This window comes from Alosa sapidissima, chromosome 6 (assembly GCF_018492685.1).
Source record: "Alosa sapidissima isolate fAloSap1 chromosome 6, fAloSap1.pri, whole genome shotgun sequence".
Taxonomy (NCBI): Eukaryota; Metazoa; Chordata; class Actinopteri; order Clupeiformes; family Clupeidae; genus Alosa; species Alosa sapidissima.
The window spans coordinates 19,877,834-19,898,753 of NC_055962.1; the positions used below are offsets into that span (position 1 = coordinate 19,877,834).

Consider the following 20,920-nt stretch of genomic DNA (forward strand, 5'->3'; position numbering starts at 1 on the left):
TCAACTTACAAACATCAACAATAACAACAAACACAATTATCAGAAAAATGCTAGTGTTGATGCTTTTATTATTCAGTATTTTAAAGCAAACCATCTCCATCGTCTTCATCATCAATCCCCTTCAGATTTCCCTGGCTGACATTTCCACAAACATTCTAGACAATGCTAAAATGATTTTGGATGTATTTGTGTGCATATGACTTGTTGTTTTGACTTGAAACTATAGGCTTCATATGTTCTGGCTCAAAGCAAGAACATCTCTGTGGACAAGTTGAGCGCACGGTCAGGGGCGGAGCCAGAGGGGTGGCTCCGTGTGGCACAGGCCACCCTTGAGATTCGATTGGCCACCCCAGGTGCCAACCCCAAATCTTAGTCTACGATTGGCCATTAACATGGTCTAAGGCAGGACCTTTCTTTATGCACTTGCAGCAGTTTGAAGTATCAGACGTCAGAAATGTAAGTGGCAAACACGCTTGCCTTTATTGGCCTACAGGCTACTGCTTGTGCTAACACGCAAAGATATCTATTTATTGCATCTGCCAGTGCCTATTTATCTAATCACACACTTAAGTCGCCGATATTTGCTAGGTCATTAAGTGTTAACTGTAGGCTAGGCCTATACTTTTGTAAAATGGCAATAATGTCCTAATGTAATGTTAAGAAAACTTTTCATTTATGGTTCATCAAGCTTAGGCCTACTCACTAAACACTCGTCGCATCTAGGCTACAGGTAGCGATATTCTGATGACATGTATGACCATTCAACCAGTCAAGCATTTGTTGTAAAATATTGAAATTATGGGAAGTTTACATAGCTTAGGCTAAACTGTATGTTTCTTTCGTCCCCCATGCCTGTTTTATTCGTCCTGATCAGGAGGGTTAAATGAAACATTGTGCACGTTCCACTTTTGCTTAAATAATTCCTGAACACAGGGCTGGACTGGTACGGAGGGGACATGAGCAAAAAAAAAATCTAAAGTTTAGTTTCATGTGCTCACGTGAAACTTTCATGTGCTCACGTGAAACTTTCATGTGCACAGATTTTTTTTTTGCTCATGTCCCCTTAGGGGCTCCGTAGGACTGGCCATCTGGCATACTTTTTTCTTCTTTTTTTTTTGGCCGAGCCCGGCTTTATAAAGTTCATTTTCTATAGTAGCGCGTGACAACAAAATCATATGCCTGCGTTCTGTTCCCAGAGCTTTCTCTGTCTATGATCTGCAGCGTTTCTCAAATTATGAGCCTCTTCGACGAGAAGATTGCTGGTCTACGGAGCCATGAATTTAAATTACGCCCCACTTCTGTTTGTTAATTTGCGGCACAATTGAATGATATTATAGAACCGCGGACCGAAAGGTTTCCCTGATCAGGAAATACTCCTTAATTCGCAACTTTTTGTAGGCCTAACAGAGGTAGCATAAATATCGTGCCTATGGCGATGTCCGCTTAAAAAAAATCTGTTAACAAAAACCTAAAGTTTTGCTTACATGTTCTCCATTATTATCGTAAAATATGTCTCCATGCAGGGCAGGGCTGGTTCTAACCTAGGCTAGGCTACTATATTTGGGTGGGCTGGTAGAAATTTTGGGTGGGCAACATAGCAAAGCTGTCAAATTGGATCATAACTAACATAGACACAAAACAAACACAAAACAATCAGTTCTACCTAGCTTGAGTTGCTGCAGCCAAAAGCCAGGGATAGGCATGTCTGATACATGTATTTAAAATACAAAATAGTATGTTGTCATTTGTATTTTATTTAGTTGGAAAAAATGGCATCATAAGTATCAAAATACTTCATAGGTTTGTAGTTTAAAAATACTGCCAAATACTTTTGGTAAAACCAATAACCTACTTTTGGTGATGTGATTATAAAATGCAAAACAATGAATGCAGCACTAGTGCTGACTTGTAATTTGCCCAGAGTTGTTGTGATCAGAATATTGAGATTCAGGCAGATAAGTAACATGTAGGTTGCTCACACACACAATACACTCCCTCAACCAAAGATTCTAGAACAGAGCTCCGCTCTAGAATCTTTGATACCAACCTCAAGTTTCTTAAAAACTTTAGTCATCCAATTCGAACACATGGAACCGGTTATTATGTGGTTGCCCTGCAACAAGTTGCCCCATGTGCAACGTGAACAATCTTTGCTCACATACACAATACACTCCTTCACTTTATGTAGTAATTGGAAGACATGGAACCGGTTATGTAGTAATCGGAAGACATGGAACCGGTTATGTGGTTGCCCTGCAACAAGTTACCCCACATGAAAATTTAATTAATAATTTGCCCACACTTGTGATCATAATATTGAGATTTAGGAAGATGAAATTGCTCACATACACAATACACTCCTTCATACCATCCTCAAGTTTCTTGAGAACTTCAAAGAAAATAAACAAATAGACAAAAAAGCAGGTCAAATTATTTTAACAGCTACAAAAATAGATGCGCATAGATATAAGTTATTGTGGGGGGAAATGTCTTGAGTATATTTGATATTTGATGAGTATATTTGTATATCTTCATTTAATAGAATAGAATAAAATGGATTATATTTTAATGTCCCCATGATGGAATTTGTTTTATCACAGCATAGCCCATGGACAGACAACTTAGATAATTAACTTTAATATGTTTGTATTATTTTATTCAAATACAAAGAAATTTAATGTGAGAGTAAGGTATTTGTGTTTTTTTTTTCTTTCAATTTATGAGTATGGTGTTTTTGTTTGGTTTCCCTAATGTATTTGTGCTAATTTCACATCTTGAGCCTGTTTCTGTCTATCTGGATGTTCTGCCTCATGCCACCCTTGAATTAATCAGTGCCTCACCAGTGCCACCCTTGTTAAAAATATCTAGAATGGCCACTGCGCACGGTCTCTGGTCTGCTTGATGTTGGTCCTTCCACTACCCAACACATAAAGGCATACAACGCTTTGTGGATATGGCATTCAGCATCATCAGTGTTCAGTTCAAATTTCCATGTTTTTTTCATCTGAGCAGCAATGGTATCTCACAGTATACACTCTTAAAGCAACACCAAAGAGTTTTTTTGTACCTTAAAATAATGTTTCCAACATCGTTTCAGTGGTTCATCAACTCATAACAGGGTGAACGGCATTCTGCATTCACTTTGCGGCCCTCTATTGGCTATAACCGCACTATGTAAGTTTGCCAGATCGGGTAGCGGATCGGTAGTTCAATGGAATGAGAAACTACAAATTTGACATGCTTCTGATGTCGCAATACATACTCATAAAATCATGCAACATACTCGACTTTTGTCTGTGGACATTGTTATTTGCAAAGCTGGTGCTGGATAAACAAATAGCATGCGTGCGACAGAGGAAAAGTGCTTTGGTGTTGCTTTAAAATGATTGTGTTGTCCCTATCTGGACACAGAGTGTTAAAAACTACGCAAGTTGGGGGTGCTGTGGCGCAGCCGGCTACAGCGCCCGTACCATGAACGGGTGGGTCTGAGCACCCACGTGGACACGGGTTCGAGTTTGACCTGCGGTCATGTCCCGATCCCACCCCATCTCTCTCTCTCTCCCACTCACTTCCTGTCTGTCTTCACTGTCCTGTCCAAATAAAGGAAAAAAGCCCGAAAAAATATACTTTAAAAAAACAACGCAAGTTGTGTTATTTTCAACACATTCGTAGAAGCACTCTCAAATAACTTTTGGATGTCATCATCAATTTTCTTTGACATCACTTTGTCTATGGCAGCATCACACACTGGACAAACATACTAGATCTTTCTAGGTCATAATGTTGCTTTTGACTCCTACTCAAGCGAGTAGGAAGCATTTCACACTGCTCCTGCTTCACCTATCCTTTTAGCAATTTCCACTCTTTTTCATTCTTTTATTTCATTTACAAGCTAGTTTAGCAAAGACAGTGAAACCAGTACATTTAAATCTGAAACTTTAGTGGTTAGTTTTTTACTTTAAATGAGCCAGCCAAGTCAACGAGCAAAAACTGAACGGCAATTCACCTTGAAGTTGGATTAAAACAAAATGCGCTCCTCCGGCCAGAGACCCAGGAGATCATGCCGAAAATGTACTGAGCTAGAACAGAGGATTTCTACTTTGGAATCAAAGATGCATGCCCTTCCATCAACGACAGATGAACTACGAGAGGCATCTCATGAAGTGAGTACAGCAACTACTGGAAATGCAGAGAATGTAACCCAGCAGTCTAATATCACTGCTAATAGAGCAGATGAATGCATCGACCTCACAAAGGGAAATGTGAGTACAGAGCCTTGGCACAGGCAAGGTGCCAGACCAAAAAACAAAAAACGTAATACAAGAACTGTAATTACCTCAACACCAGTAAATTCAGATGTTAACTTCAGGCCTCGTATCAGAAATACAGACAGATCAGCAAGCTACTACAGGGCTTGTGGTCCTAAGGGAAGCCCACAGCCCCTAACACTATGGAACAGATTTGAATGCCTCCGGGACGTGAGAGAGGAATTTTCCAGGGAACAGACCCAAAGCAGGCAGCGATCAAACCACAACAAAAGAAAGATGGGCACAGACAAGAAGCAGCACTCGACCCCTATTCATCCCACAACCCTCGTTCTAGGCGACTTTGCTGTGAGACATATAAATGGGGAAAGGATGATTGTATGTTGTTTCCCAAATGCTTCAGTGTCTGACACAAAAAACAAGCTTGCAGAACTGGTGTCAAAATATGCAACTATCAAGCGCATCATTGTGCATGTTGGAGCAAATGACATCTACAGAGAACAGCTGTATGTCAAAGAAGATTTCAAGGAACTTTTCTCTGCCCTATATGAGCTTGGAATACAAATTTTCATCAGTGGCCCACTCCCAGCAGAGGGAAGCTTTGTATTTTCCAGACTATTCAGTTTAAACACCTGGCTCGCAAAAACATGCTTTTCAGTTGGGATGAATTTTATTGACAATTTTAACCTTTTTTGGAATCGCAGGGAATACTTCAGACCAAATAGCACAGAGCTGAGTTGGACTGGGGCCAAGATCTTAACCGAATACTATCACCTCTCTCTCCTGCACCCAACATTTTTTCTGCCAACCTTGAGCCGAGCCTCTGATAAGCGCTCAGTGGCCATACAGACAGAACAAGTGGATGACATCAACAACTCAGCTAAACCAAAACACTCTGCACAGGCTGAAACAGAGATATGCCCAACCTCCCCTGCTGTGGGGCCCTCTGATAACCACCCGCTAGCCTCCACTGAAATGCAGACCTTGGAGAAACATAAACAACCAGCTCAACAATGCCAAGCCATGTCCACTGGACAAGATAAGATGGGTGCTGCTAAAATGACTCAAAGTCAATCACTGGCGTCAAACTCCCTGGAATCTCAGCAAACAAATGGATGTGATGAGCATGAGGAGATAGCACCTATCAAAGCTGCTGAGAGGATATCAGAAAGGAAGGGTCATGTTGTAACACCAGTACCAATACCCCTCCCCACCTCCGTCGTCTCCTTGTCACCACAAAGACACAACAACATGGAATACACTACTGGAATACATGCTGAAAGCGGAGCATCTGCAACAAACTTCCCAGAACCTCAGCAGGCAGATGGAGACTCTGGATCAATTTTCAACCCCAACCTCCTTGATTTCCCATCACCACCCACACCCAATCACGTCCCCACCCAATCAAACTCCCCAGGCCACACAAACCCCCCTAATCTCCCATCCCCATCCCCACCCCTTCATCCCACCACCCACTCAAACTCCACAGGATCCCCTGAATACCCATCACCATCCCCACCCAAGCACATGATGTTCCCTGCAAGAATGGAGAGACTGCTACCAGTAGCCATGCAGAGTTTTACTAGCCCAAGATCATTAGCACCAAAGAAGCGAAGGGCACCTCCACCCCCTCGCCCTCCCCCTCCCCGTTTAGAAGGATCTCTTAAGCAGCAGCAACCTCTTAGTTCATTTTCTCAGCCGGCATATAGCATGGAATGTGCAGTGGAAAATACAGATGGCAGCAGCAGGGGACAATTATATGATGACTGTATTGCATGATATTCTCAGGGTCCCTGCAATATAAATGGTACTGACAGTAGTTTTGAAAACATGCCGGGACCCAGTAAGCCCATGACATTCTCTATTCCTGTATTGACAAGAAATAGAACACAAATGCATCGAGCTTATAGGGTAAACCAGTCCAATCTCCTACCCGTACCACATCAACCTCAGATTTCCCCCATGGATCATATTTCCCCAACACTTAAACTAACAAAACTAGCACTCCTAAATATCAGATCTCTTTCAAACAAATCATTCTTAATTCATGATCTAATTTGCACACACAACCTTGATTTTTTACTTTTAACTGAGACATGGTTAGATCAAGCAAACAGTGCTGCTACTCTCATCGAATCAGCTCCCCCAAACTTCAGTTTTTTGAGTGCTACCAGAGCAAATAAAAGAGGTGGGGGGATAGCCACAATTTTCAAGACGTCTTTTCAGTGCAATCAGTCGTCATTCGGTGACTTTACTTCATTTGAATATCTGTGTGCATGCATTAAGTCTTCTCCTCAGATTTTATTACTGACAATTTACAGGCCTCCAAAACATTCAGCTAAAGTTTTTCTTGAAGAGCTAGGTGAACTGCTATCAGTTGTTTGCATAGAGTATGACTGTCTTATTATATCAGGGGATCTAAACTTGCATGTGGATAATCCTGAAAACAATTATGCCAAGGAATTCATTGCACTAATCGATACTTTCTCCCTAACACAGCATGTACAGGGGCCAACACACTCTCTCGGCCATACCCTCGACCTTGTTATCACAAAGGGTCTCGATGTCTCTACAGCTGTTAAAGACCTGGCCTTATCTGATCATTTTTGCGTGTTCTTTGATGTGTCTATGTCCCCACACACTCAAAACACAGCTATGATGGTAAAAAGGAGAATCATAAATGATCAGACAAGTGCTCTCTTTGAGCAAGCACTTTCACTAAAGTCAAGTCAACTGTCAGACTCTGAAGACTTATTTGATCACTTTAATGCAAAAATGGCAAACATTATGGATGACATTGCTCCATTACAATTCAAGAAAGTTAAGGACAAACAGAAAGCACCATGGAGGCAAAATCCAGCAGTTAAACTTCTAAAAAGAGAGTGTAGGAAGACTGAAAGAAAATGGCGTAAATACAAACTTCAGATCCACTATGAAATCCATAAAGAGATGCTCCGCACATATAACTCTGAAATATGCAAAGCAAGACAGTCTTTCTTTTCTAACATTATCAATAGAAGTTCAAATAACACTCGTATTCTATTTTCAACTGTTGATAAGTTAACAAATCCCCCCTCACAATTAGCGCCTGAACTTCTCTCAACTAATAAATGCAATGAGTTTTCATCTTTTTTTAAAGGTAAAATTGACAAAATCAGACTCAACATATCTGCTCAATTACAAATTCAACAACCTGAACTTCCAGCAACAAACAGAGGGAAACTAAACTTGATGTCAGAGTTCAGCTTGATAGACTACGAAACACTTGAAAAAACGGTACAGAATCTCAGCCCTTCCACATGTGTCTTAGACACTCTGCCTACCAATTTCTTCAAAACTGTTTTTCACCTAATAGCGGCGGATGTCCTTCAAATTGTAAATGTATCATTGCTGTCTGGCACTTTTCCTAAGTCACTGAAAACAGCTGTTGTAAAGCCACTTCTCAAGAAGAATAACCTGGATGCCTCCATGCTAAACAATTACAGGCCCATATCCAATCTACCTTTTATTGGCAAAATTATTGAAAAAGTAGTCTTTAATCAATTAACCACCTTCCTAACATCAAATGGGTATTTTGATTACTTTCAGTCTGGTTTTCGGGCAAATCACAGCACTGAAACAGCTCTCATTAAAGTTTCCAATGACATACGCCTCAACACAGATTCAGGTAAAACATCAGTCCTAGTGCTACTGGACCTTAGTGCAGCATTTGACACTGTTGATCACAATATTTTACTACACAGACTAGAACACTGGGTTGGATTTACAGGCATAGTTATCAGCTGGCTAAAATCATATCTACAAGAAAGGAGCTTCTTTGTTGCCATCGGAAACTGTACCTCAACACCAACGTCCTTGACCTGTGGTGTTCCCCAGGGGTCGATCTTGGGGCCACTATTATTCAACCTCTATATGCTCCCACTTGGACAAATCATTCAAAATAATTTGATTTCATATCATAGCTATGCAGATGACACACAAATTTACTTAGCTCTATCACCAAACAACTATGGTCCTCTTGAATCTATGTGTCAGTGTATAGAACAAATCAACACCTGGATGTCTCAAAATTTTCTTCAGCTGAACAAAGAAAAAACTGAAGTAATTATATTTGGTAAAAATGAGGAAAGACTTAGGGTTGCCACTCTCCTTGACACAAAAGGGTTGAAGGCAAAGGATACTGTTAAAAACCTTGGTGTATTAATTGACAGTGATCTAAATTTCAACAGCCACATGAAAGCGATAACTAAATCAGCTTTTTACCACCTCAAAAATATTGTCAAACTCAGAGGGCTGATGTCAAAACATGACTTAGAAAAACTCATTCATGCATTTATCTCCAGCAGGGTTGATTACTGCAATGGACTGTTCACAGGCCTTCCTAAAAAGACTATTAAACAGCTTCAGGTGATACAAAATGCAGCAGCTAGGACTCTAACAAAAACTAAAAGAACTGACCACATTACTCCAATTCTTAAGTCCTTGCACTGGCTTCCAGTAAGTCACAGAATTGACTTTAAAGCACTATTGCTTGTTTATAAATCAGTAAATGGAGCAGGACCTAAATACTTGTCAGACATGCTTCAGCAGTACACACCTTCTCGTCCTCTCAGGTCCCAGGTGAAAAACCTGCTAGTAAAACCTACAGTTAGAACTAAACATGGTGAAGCAGCTTTTAGCTGCTATGCGGCTCAGCTGTGGAACCAACTTTCGGATGACATTAAAAAGGCCCCAACTGTAGCCAGTTTTAAATCTAGACTTAAGACCAAACTGTTCTCAGACGCTTTCTGCTAACTGTGCCGAGTTACAAATTCTGAATCTGCCTCGATAATTATTCTACTTTGTCTTTTATTACTTTTTTTACTACTTTTGCCTTTGTTTTTGCTTACTAATTATTCTTTATTTTTAAATGATTTTACCTTGTGTTTTATGTTTTCCTTTTATTATGATCTTTACCTTTTAACTATTCTTTGACTATATTGCCCTTCTATGCTTTTATTTGTTATTATCGTTTGGTTTTGTTTATGTAAAGCACATTGAATGACCTCTGTGTATGAAATGTGCTATATAAATAAACTTGACTTGACTTGACTTGAAACTTGACTTTGATTATGATTATGAATGTGATCATGGTCTTGATGGCTTTTAGTTGGCTGTACATTGTGCACTGTTACGTTCAAAGATACTGAAGTAGATGTTGTGGACTTCTCCCACTTTCAGGCTAGAGCAAACTAGGCTGACAAACTCAATATCTCATGCAACTACGACAACATTATGTTCTTGCTTTTCAAATTCCTTACCCTCGTCATATCTCTTTTTACCACATTGAACGTTCACGTTTCACATTGAAAGATGCCTCTCTTCTGACAGAAGAAGCACTTATCTGTACTGGCAGCATTTGCTGCTGAACAAGTTTCTCTAGATGGACTTGACGCAGTTGCAGGTGTTGGTGCAGGTTCATAAGATGGTTTACCACTTCTTTTCTGAAGACACTGAGTCCTGCCTGCTTCACATGCTTTCTGGTAATCTTAGATGCTCACTGTTACAGGTGGATTTGTTGCAGTTCCTATGCCAAACTGTTTTGTTTTGTTGCAAATCATCTGCACTTTAACGTTGTGATAGTTGGCTGATCTGTGGGTAATCTCCATACTCCTCTCTCATGCACAACAACAAGACATTTGGCATATGTCTCTAGTGGGTCAACTAGTCCACACTGTGTCAGAAGGCAGATATGTGTGGACTAGTTGACCCACTAGAGACATATGCCAAATTTCTTGTTGTTGTGCATGAGAGAGGAGTATGGAGATTACCCACAGATCAGCCAACTATCACAACGTTAAAGTGCAGATGATTTGCAACAAAACAAAACAGTTTGGAATAGGAACTGCAACAAAGAGAGTCTAACATCTGTTTCTTGTATTGATGGAGAGAATATGTGTGTCATCACCTATGACTAACACAAAGACAAACCTCAGCATATAACCTAACTAGACTGGTCTAGTAATTACTGCATCAGGAAGGAAGTTTCAGCATGGCAGTGAATGCACTAAAAGAAAAATTCTACGCAATAAAGAGAAAATTTCACAAAATAAACATCCCAATTACAATCTGGTGCAAAATATTTGACAGCATAATCCTGCCTATTTCCTATATGGAAGCGAGGTTTGGGGTCCACTCAGCATGCACGACTACACGAAGTGGGACAAGTATCCAATTGAAGCCCTACATGCAGAATTCTGCCGATCAATGCTATAAGTTCAATCAAAAACACCCATCAATGCATGTAGGGCAGAATTAGGTCGTTTTCCATTGGCATTACCAATTTCGAAAAGATCCTTAAAATTCTGGATGCACCTGAACAGCAGTCCTAAGAACTCACTCCATTTTGAGGCATTGAAAACCCAGGAGATGAACCCTGAAAAGTGTCCTCTGAGCCAGCTGGTACTGAAGTTAACTAACTCAATAACAACAATTAAAAATCAAGCTCAGTCCAGCGCTGCTTCCCAAACATCAATTAGAGTCAACAAAATAATGAATCAAGCAAAAGAAGAATATTTAGAGCATTGGACAAACCAAACTACCAACCAAAGTAGAATGAATTCCTATCTGATCCTAAAAAGAGAATATGAATTGGCAGAGTATCTCAGCTCTGTCAGAGATACGAAGCAGAGGCATATCCTGACCAAGTACAGGCTTAGTGACCACAACCTAGCAATAGAAACAGGCAGACACAGAAAAACCTGGCTGCCAAGATAACAAAGGATATGTGGTCACTGTCAGGCAGAGAAGGTTGAGACAGAGGAGCACTTTCTTCTTCACTGCGAAAAATATGACATGTTAAGACAGACCTTTTTCATAAACTTACAGCAAACCATACCAAATTTTATAGACAATGAAGACAATGATAAAATGGCCATACTTCTTGGTGAAGGGCCTTCTGCTGCCCTGGCAGCACAATATGTCTTAAAATGTCACAACTTTTGTCATGACTTAAGTAAACCTAATGTCAAACCGACACATATGCACACAAGCATATGTTCTCACATGTGCACACACACACACACACACACACACAGACACACACACACACAGACACACTCTCTCTCTCTCACACACACACACACACACACACACCCCTACCTATCGTTCTAGTATTATTTCTACTACTGTCTATTTTGTGCTCACATGTTTATACATGCTGTATCTCTGTCTTTATTTCCTTGTGATACTACTGTGTTATTTGTAACACTGCTTTGACAACACTGTACCAAACAGCCATGCTAATAAAGCCCCTTTGAATTTGAATTTGACTGTGCCACCATGAACTATAAAGTGTGCCTGCTCAAATGTAGTAGGCTAGAAGATCAGTTATTCTATATTTTACATTTTATTCTAACAGCCAGTTTTCAATGGCCAACTGTCACTATAGTCTCACTCTCCAGCTTATATATTATACAACTGCCAGCTATCAACAGCCACTATCTCTCTCTCTCTCTCTCTCTCACACACACACACACACACATACCTGTCTGTTTGTCTTTCTGATCCTTTTACCCTTTCTTTATTTACACTCACATAAGTCTATAGCCTACTTACAACCGGACCCGCGTCACACAGAGCAGGTTGTTTGCGCCATGCCCCTTTTGAGGGGAAAACATTCCCTTAGAACAAGCCAGAGTGAACCGGTAGACATCTACCAACCACACAGCTAAGAACCCCTCCCTGAGTTTCTTTTGCCTACCATGTCCTCAAAAAAAATTTTGACAGAAGAAAATTGTAAAAAGAAAAAGAAGAGAAGACCGTATATTTCTGGTCACTGAGTGGGGTTGTTGCACCACTTCGTACTCGGGAGACTGAAGGGACATTTTTATATTAATTGAATTAAGCTTTTGTAGGTATCTTTCACGGTCAACGACCGGCAAAGTGGTTATGTATTGAGTGGTCATATTGATTTGTGGTATTTTTTGTTATTATTTACTCCTGCGATTTCTGTACGAATTACGTTTATTGACCCTAATTTGCGTTGGAGTTAATGAGAGGGGTTGTTTGTTTTCCCCCCGAAAGGGGCGGGAACGTTTGTCACGAGTCAAGTTCCCGGATGTGCCGGTTTAACGTATACTTCAGCTATGCAAACGTCTATTAAACCTGATCTAACAATTCCTTTCAAATGGTGTAGAGTCTAGAGCAGCTGGTAATTCATTGAATTGACAATTTTGACATTGATTTTGAGCATTTTAGGCATAATTTATTGCTCAATATGCTACAATACCAGAAATGAGGTTTATGAATAAAACACCAAATTTGACCTTTTCTGAATTTGGCCTTTGATTAGGTTAACTAAAACCTTCAAGATATTCTATCATCATTATCATATGGTAGCAGTAGCAGCACACCCTTCTGTCTCGTCTTATAGAGCTGGTAAGTCCCGCCCATCCGCTAAACCCCCAGTGGACCTCTAGATTGAAAAATCGTCAATGCAAGTGAATGTGAGAAAATAATTATTTTCTGGTCCCGTTTGAATTGTGCCATGAATGGGAACATATGTTGTCTGTGAATTTTTAAATCCAGCGGGGATAGCGGAAAGGGCGGGACTTACCAGCTCTATTTCACAGACTTTTAATGCGACGTAGCCGGAAGTAGGGTACAGCTGTATCTACAGCGGTGTCCATGCCCCCTTGCATCAAAAAACCCTTTCAGCTCAATGAGCCATCGTCCTTCTCATTATCAAATTAGTGTAGGTAACGTTAGCAATCTTTAGATATGCGGACAGTCAGTATTGTAGTGTGGACGTAGTTTTCCTTTTCATCACTGTTCAAGAGCACACTTAACCATGGCGAACGGTAAGCACAAACCTCAAATGATTAAATTCTGGCTAACGTTATGATTATGATAATCAATCATAGGCACTAGGTTAGTTAGCTAAACTGCTAATTTAAACGCAAACCTCAGGAAATGTGGCATCACAACTTAACTTGAATGACCATACTGTGTCACCCGCTAGCTTCGTTAAATGTAATGCTACGTTGACTTTCTGAGTAGCTGATGCACATTGTGCTAGAGGCAAATGTTTAGAGGCAAAGACATAGCTAACTTACGGGGCACGTTAGCTATTTTACTTGATAGCAGGAAAGGCATATTTAATGAGAGAACGTCTCTGGGAGCCTTAAACAACCCACTTGTTAATGAAAATGAGAGTACCAAGCAAGCTAGATTTGCTAATATGGTATGACTTACATTTAGTTAATGTTGCTGTCATGTGTTTCTCACCAGAGCCTGTGAGTGTGCTGTTCAAGTTGTACTGCCTGACAGTGATGACACTAGTGGCAGCAGCTTACACCGTGGCACTGCGATACACCAGGACGGTTTCTTCGGATCTGTATTTCTCCACCACAGCCGTGTGCCTCACTGAGGTCATAAAACTCTTCCTTAGTATAGGAATGCTCGCCAGGTAGGGTGAAACTCCTTGCTATAATGTAATAAAGTACCGGCTCCGTGGCATTGGCTGGTTATTTAATGTGTGCAAAGTCACATGGAGACAGAATAATGTGGTTGTTGTCTGTAGCTGTAATCCCAAATGTACTTTTTTTATACAGAGAAACGGGAAACTTCAGTAGGTTGAGGAATACAATAGTTGATCAAGTTATTCGCAGTCCCAAGGAACTTCTTAAACTCAGTGTGCCATCTGTGGTGTATGCCATACAGAACAATATGGCCTTCATTGGTTTAAGCAACCTGGATGCAGCTGTGTACCAGGTAAGCATAAGACCTTTAGTTGATCACTAGCTTCATTATCAACACAGAAATGCAAAATGTGTCGACATCTATGTAGGTGATTCTAAGCTGTCAGATAGGGTTGTGCTCGTTCATTACTACATGGCTATGCATTGACTGCTGGTATTGTACTAATATATCCAAATCAAAACCTCAGACCATGTAGTATTTTTCTGTATTGATAAAAATACCTTTTTGCCTCCCTAAGGTGACCTACCAGCTGAAGATTCCTTGCACAGCGCTGTGCACGGTCCTGATGCTGAATCGGTCTCTGAGCAGGCTCCAGTGGTTCTCCGTCTTCATGTTGTGTGTGGGAGTGACCCTGGTGCAGTGGACACCAGCTGAGGCCACTAAAGTTCAGGTAGGTCATGGTTCATCATCAACCTCAAAAACTAGCCCCTATGTCTGTATGGTTGCTCAGAGAGTGGACCGTATTAAGGCAGGGAATCTCTGCAATGTACATTCATTTAATAATAAGCATTAGTAATGTTCTTTACCCCACATGGATTGTCTAACTTTTCAGGTGGAACAGAACCCATTTATAGGGTTTATGGCCATTGCAGTGGCTGTTCTGTGCTCAGGATTTGCAGGTACGCAGGGAATTATTGAACACTTTCTCAGACCGTCTCTGTACTGTATCTGTACACCTTAAGTACCTTTTTTTTTTGCTATGGGTACGAGTTCAGAGTGTCAGAATACTTAGCGTCTTCTTCTGAAACAGGTGTGTACTTTGAGAAGGTGCTGAAGAGTTCCGACACGTCCCTGTGGGTGAGGAACTTGCAGATGTACCTGTCTGGCATCGCCATCACCCTTGTTGGAGTCTTCATGAACGATGGGCCACAGATCATGGAGAAAGGATTCTTCTTTGGCTACACACCATGGGTGGTATTTGTAGTCTGTAAGTACTTTCAATAGTAATCTTCGGTGTTTCATTGGGGTATTACGCAGGAACCAATATGAAGTTCCACTTTTTAAAGGTGCCGTCAGTGATTGCGCAGGAAGTCGCATTTGTGTTTACGTTTATACTTAAATGTATTAGCAGACACTTTTGTTCAAAACGATGTACATTATATTTCAACCAACGACAAAACGAAACATGCCAAAGAAGTAGCTCACCCCAGTACCTGTTGTATTCTCAGAGAAACTCCACACAAGGTTTCATTTTAGTTTGGGGGTCAGGCTGCCCCTACTTTGTTTAATTCTAGTTTTGGGAGGTAGGGGGGTATTTTAAGTATGTGGTTTAGTGACAAACCTGGGTAAGTTAATTCAGAGATTCAACAAGTGGTAAACCTCGTACAACAAGAGCCATGTGGCATTGTTTTGTTAGGAGAACGAAGCCATACAGATCTTCTTTAAGGAGGTTTACCACTTGTCACTAAATCACATACTTGGAATACTCCCCTGGGCTGCCTACAGAGACTGTGTTTATGTACAGTGTACAAAAAACGGTCGTGAGGAGATTATTACTGATTGACAAAAATGTTATGGGCTTAAATTGTGTACAATCGTTGACTGCACCTTTTACTATTGTGCACTGAAGTTATGTATACAGTACCCTCCAGAATTATTGGCACCTCATGCTAAAGTTGACTAACATCTGGTATAAAAAATAATCTGTTGGTGATTTTATTGTAATATCATAATGAAAACAAATATGAAAAATCCCGCTTTGAAGGAAAGCACATTTGTTTTGAGAAAAAGAAAAAAAATTCATAAGAAATAAATATTTTTAACAAAAACATGTTGCTCACAATTATTGGCACCCCTGCTTATTATACTACCCTAAGCCTCCCTTTCCCAACAAAACAGCTTGTAATATTCACCTATGAAACTCCATTCCTTTGAACCTTTTTAGGTTTTTCTTGTTGTTCGTGATGCCATGCACCTTAATTAGATTCCCAAGGCCTTTGGGAATAAAAACAGCCCCACAATAGCACAGCCTCTCCATCATAATTCTCATCAGGTACAGGGTTCTTTTCAGTATAGTCATTCTTCTATGTACGCCAAACACACCTCACCTAAAGTGTTCCTAACCAAAGAGCGTAAATTTCATTTCATCTGACAATAGACCACTCTTCCAGACAAAGTCACTGTACCATTCATTAACTCCTGCCATTTACATTGGTAATTAAATGAATACCTAGCATGCCCTCTAAATAAGCTATTAGCAGTAAGGTCACTTTTGAAGATTGTTTGGGGGACTTGGTGACCACAAGATGATCCCTTTGTCTGTAACTCCAAAAGTGGACCTTATGGAATTTTTTGCCTATCTTACCATCCTCCGTACTGTACGTGGGGGCGAGAACCATGGGTCCAAGCATGTTTGTTACATTTCCAGTTGATTAGAACATTTTAATCATTGTTTTAACTGTAAATATAGGCATTTTCAACAAAGTACCTATTTTTTTATAAACATTCCCTGACTTACAAATGTCAACACACCTTCTCTTTATTTAAATTTAGTGTATTCTCTTGTCTTTCTGATGTTGAAAAATGACAAGAGGATTTAGCCTCTGTGTCACTTTATTTTCATACTTTAGTGAAAAACAAAGTAATGAACTATCTCTGAAAGGTCAGACACTCTGATTAACTTAACAAAGTTGAAATTGGATAGTGAAATGCTTCTGTTAGGTTTTGTATATAAGATTTTCTAGTGCAGTCAATAATTGTGTGCAACGTGTTTTTGTTAAACATATTTATTTCTTTGAGATTTTCAGAATAAATGTTTTCATTGTGAGTTCAATGAATCATCAAAAGATTATTTTTTTATACCTGTTTTTAGTCAACATTACCAAAGGTGCCAATAATTCTGGAGGGTACTGTATATTTACCATAGATAAATCATCATTGGCACTTTGTACACAAAATGACTATAAACTGAACTATTCTTTCCTACAGTGAGTGTTCCTACTAGCTACCCCACACATTTAGTCCTATGAAAATGACCAAAAAAATGCAATTACTTATTTTTAATGGGCATTTAGTATGAACTATTAATGGTCCAGTCATACTGAGAATGTGATTGTCTTCCATCCTACTGAGTTTGGACAGGCTAGGGGAAATACTTTTTATGACCTCTAAGATCAGATACGTCTGTCTGATTTGACATGGCATGTAGGAAAAACTAAAAACGGGAAAATATGTAATATCAATTTTGTACACTTTACTTTTACCTCTGATTCATGCTACTAGATGCTCTGAAATTGATTGATATCAACAATAACACCACATATTTAAAATGTATAGTAAACAGCCATCAAACACAAATCTTGCGTTACTCTTTACTTTCCTCAAAAATTACCGGCTCCGGCTCATCACCGGCTCCCATCACCGGCTCCCTCTTGCACCCTGGTACTATACTATCTATCATATACTATCTAATATGTGAACCTGATGTTTGATTTTGTTTTTCACTAGTCCTGTCCAGTGTGGGTGGTTTGTACACATCCATTGTGGTGAAGCACACAGACAACATCATGAAGGGTTTCTCTGCAGCTGCTGCCATAGTTCTGTCCACAGTGGCCTCTGTTACCCTCTTTGGCCTTCAAATAAGTAAGTCAATCATTAACCATCGGTTTTCAGGCATCTGATCTTGACTTGACATGGAGAATTCTCTAATAACAGATCCAATGAGGAGATTGATGACGATGCAGATGTAAATTAGCGTAAAGGCCTGTACACACCAGAAACGATACAAAATGATGGTGCAAAAATGTTCCAATGTAAAAAAATGTAATTTGCTGCGAGGGTAGTCTAGTAACTCTCTGTTAGCTTGCGAGCTGGAAAATGTAAACTTCGATCAGGCCAATCACATCGTGTATAGAGTCGGTAGGCAGGCTTAACTTAATGATGGCAGAGTTGCGACAGTTCGGCGTAAATTCTCTGCTACTTAAAAACAAAGAAGATGGATGTTGCTTTTGGCGAACAGCGTAACACGAGTTAAGCTTTTTTTAAGTTGGCAAAAGTTTGAGCAACTAGCTAACTAGCTCCGCTGGTGGGAAAACGCATGAGACTCATGAGTTGTAGCGCTATCCTATTACGTGCAGAGGGAATTTGAAAGACAACCGTTTATCCCGCCACTCGGACCTTTGCACTGCGAATGGTGAGTCCCCAGACCCTACATCTTAATCAGAGATAGTTTTGGATAAAAGAAACAGGTTGAACTTGTTGGGTAGGGAGAACTAAAATAGTCAAGATTTTAGCAGATTATAGCCTCGACCGTGCATTTTGGCTTGAGAGTTGCTAGGGAAATGAAAAGATATGCCCATCCTTACCATACCTCGTCTATTCTACTTGTGCCATTATGATTATTGTGATGACCCCATCAACCCGACATATTGGAAACGTTAAAATATTTATTTCCCACCATTTTGGCTCCACATTACATTTCCTGTCTCAGTCCACTGAATCAGAAGTTTTTTTGATTGATATGTCGGTCTATACAGTATATCTCCTATGTTTGTGTGTGGCTAATTTGTTTGGGATCTGCGATCTTCACTGTCAAAAAAGAAAAGGCATTATTAAAGAGGATGGGCACAAAAAAAAAATTTCCTTCTGTTCATCGCGCCCCACCTGTCATGTATCTATTCCCAACTAGTGGAGCCCACCCCACACTTTGAGAACCACTGGCCTATACCATGTGCAACTCACGAAACCATTTCACAAGCATGCATACGTCAAAAGTCAAGTTATCTGCTAGCGGAGGGCATAGCCTAACATCAGAGACAGCCTATAGAAATGAGCATGGGATAAAATCGCACTGCTGCAAAGTGGTTAAAATTGATCTGCTTGTATGGCGATGATCAACACGCAGTAACAACTGGGCTAATAATGATGCCAGTTACTACCTTACCTTTATAAGGTCCACAGAAAGTTTTCGACTTGGTGTGTACGGACCTCTGGCACAATGCATCAAATGGCAGCATTCATGTAAAAAAAAAAAAAAAAAAATATATATATATATATATATATATATGTATGGTCCTTAACAAATAAAATGATTGAATAAATAAAGGAAGAACATGATTAATTACTGTTTATGTTTATGTTAAGTAGCTGACTCTCATGCTGTTTCTCTTGTAGCTGCCACCTTTGCCGGCGGTACACTGCTGGTGTGTGTCTCCATATATCTGTATGGGCTGCCAAAACAAGACACCAGCAAGGTCGACTCAAATTGTGAATCCAAGCAGAAACTGATAACGGTTTGATTCCCGGGATATTTGGGAGAGGGGAGATCCCGTGTGGAATTCTGCTGCACTGGTCTCTGGAAAATGCTCTGAAATGGAATCATGGATCTCAACAGGACCCCCCCCCCTCTCCTCCAAGTGTGGCATCCCTGCCCTAGCACCTTTATGGGCTGTAGGGAAGCTACTCCGTCATCACAGATGCCGGAAGAAGATGCCAGATATTCATGGTTGTTGAATGTTAAATGTACCCCCCCCCCCCCCCCCCCCCCAAATACAGTTGAAAACTGCATCGCAAATCTGCAGATATGTCTTCACATGGCATCCTTTTTATTTTACAGGTTTTTATCAGTCAGGCAGCTGTGTAGAGCTGTCTAAGGAAATAACAATCACGTCAAATCTATAGACTACTCTCGTTTTTGCCGAAGATACAGTTATATCCAAAGCATCTGTAGCTAAATTCAAATTTTAAATCATGCTAATTATTGTATGATTTAATTTTTACAACATTTGTGGAATGTCTTTGTTATTACTAACAAATCACGTGTACTATGTCCAGAACAGCCAGGATTAATATGTATGACTGGAAGAAGCACTGTTTTTTATAAATACCGCCAAGCAGGACTCGATGTAAGCACCAGACCCAAGGATGCCCAGTTTACTGTTGTTGTTTTTAAAGATGTGAACTTTTGCTCATCATTCCTATATTGCATTGGCATTGGATTGCACTGCATCATTCTAATTCAAAACAAACATGTAATTAAAAGTTTGTCAGATAAACACTGGCTTTTGGAAACCTTAAGCCGGTACGATGGGAATGTTGTAAATTGAATAGTCTAAAGAATATCTGGGTTCATTGAATTTAACTTGGAATTTTAGAACCTTACATTGTTGCGGAACAGAATCTTCTGTTAGAATGTTCAAAACTCCCCTGCTGAAGGGTTAAATGAGTGGGTAGAGTGCTTGACTTTGGGAGCTAAACAAGCCACCTCTTCCTCTTGAGATATGGCAGGGAAAAAAAATGTACTAGTCATGTCACGTATGACACGTTTGTAAGCATCTCGTCACATTTGTAATGACATGCAGCTTTGTTTGACAGCCATGCTCAGGTTCACACCTTTTATGTTTGACAGACATGAAATGGGAAACATGTTTCCGCATGCCTAAAGGTTCAAACATACACCCACACCATATACGGATTACTTTACTGGCTTGTGAGAGTCAGACCTTGTGGAGTCAGTGGTAATGAATGCTGCTGGTTCACTACATAAGTACTTAATAAAATGAAAACGCAGAAGGCAGCAGGCCTGCCCACAATATAATGAGACCCTTTAAAGTGCCCTCATCTTAGTTTCAGGATGTTTAACACAAACATGATGTTTGTGATTTAAGCATGTTTTTCTTCATAACTGAATTTTTTTTAGAGTGTAGCAAGATGACCTCAATAAGATCAGATGCCTTGTACCTTGACGGTGCATGGAATTATAGCTTGTTTTACATGTAAGGGCAATAGCTTGATTCACATGTAACTAGATTGGTGGTTTGTTTCTGACTTCCATTGAGATAATTAATATTGTATCTTAGTACCAAGGACCCAGTTAGAGTTTAAGAGAACTGATCTGAAAACAAAAGCCATACACATATGACCACTCTGTGACTGGCTTTTCCTTGTTTCTTCTGAAAATATGACCCACAAAAAAG

General features: G+C 40.0%; 1 protein-coding gene across 2 annotated transcripts; it reads left to right on the forward strand.

The window, feature by feature from the left end:
• The first annotated feature begins 12,892 nt into the window (after nt 1-12,892).
• Nucleotides 12,893-19,488, forward strand: slc35a1 (solute carrier family 35 member A1). Of its 2 annotated transcripts, XM_042096200.1 has the most exons (8): nt 12,893-13,105; nt 13,536-13,713; nt 13,859-14,018; nt 14,245-14,397; nt 14,560-14,626; nt 14,758-14,934; nt 17,454-17,588; nt 19,119-19,488. In XM_042096200.1, the coding sequence occupies exons 1-8, from the start codon at nt 13,096-13,098 to the stop codon at nt 19,241-19,243; spliced, it is 1,005 nt and encodes a 334-aa protein (XP_041952134.1). In that variant the 5' UTR covers nt 12,893-13,095; the 3' UTR covers nt 19,244-19,488. The 2 variants fall into 2 exon arrangements, with proteins under 2 accessions (XP_041952134.1, XP_041952133.1); XM_042096199.1 differs by lacking the exon at nt 12,893-13,105 and having other exon boundaries at nt 13,520-13,713.
• The last annotated feature ends 1,432 nt before the right edge of the window (nt 19,489-20,920 follow it).

Coding starts and splice junctions, on each gene's coding strand:
- slc35a1 (XM_042096199.1), top strand. CDS start 13,520: ATGTGTTTCTCACCAGAGCCTGTGAGTGTGCTGTTCAAGTTGTACTGC. Junction 14,627..14,757: donor TCTGTGCTCAGGATTTGCAG/GTACGCAGGGAA, acceptor CTTCTGAAACAG/GTGTGTACTTTGAGAAGGTG. Junction 17,589..19,118: donor CCTCTTTGGCCTTCAAATAA/GTAAGTCAATCA, acceptor TTTCTCTTGTAG/CTGCCACCTTTGCCGGCGGT.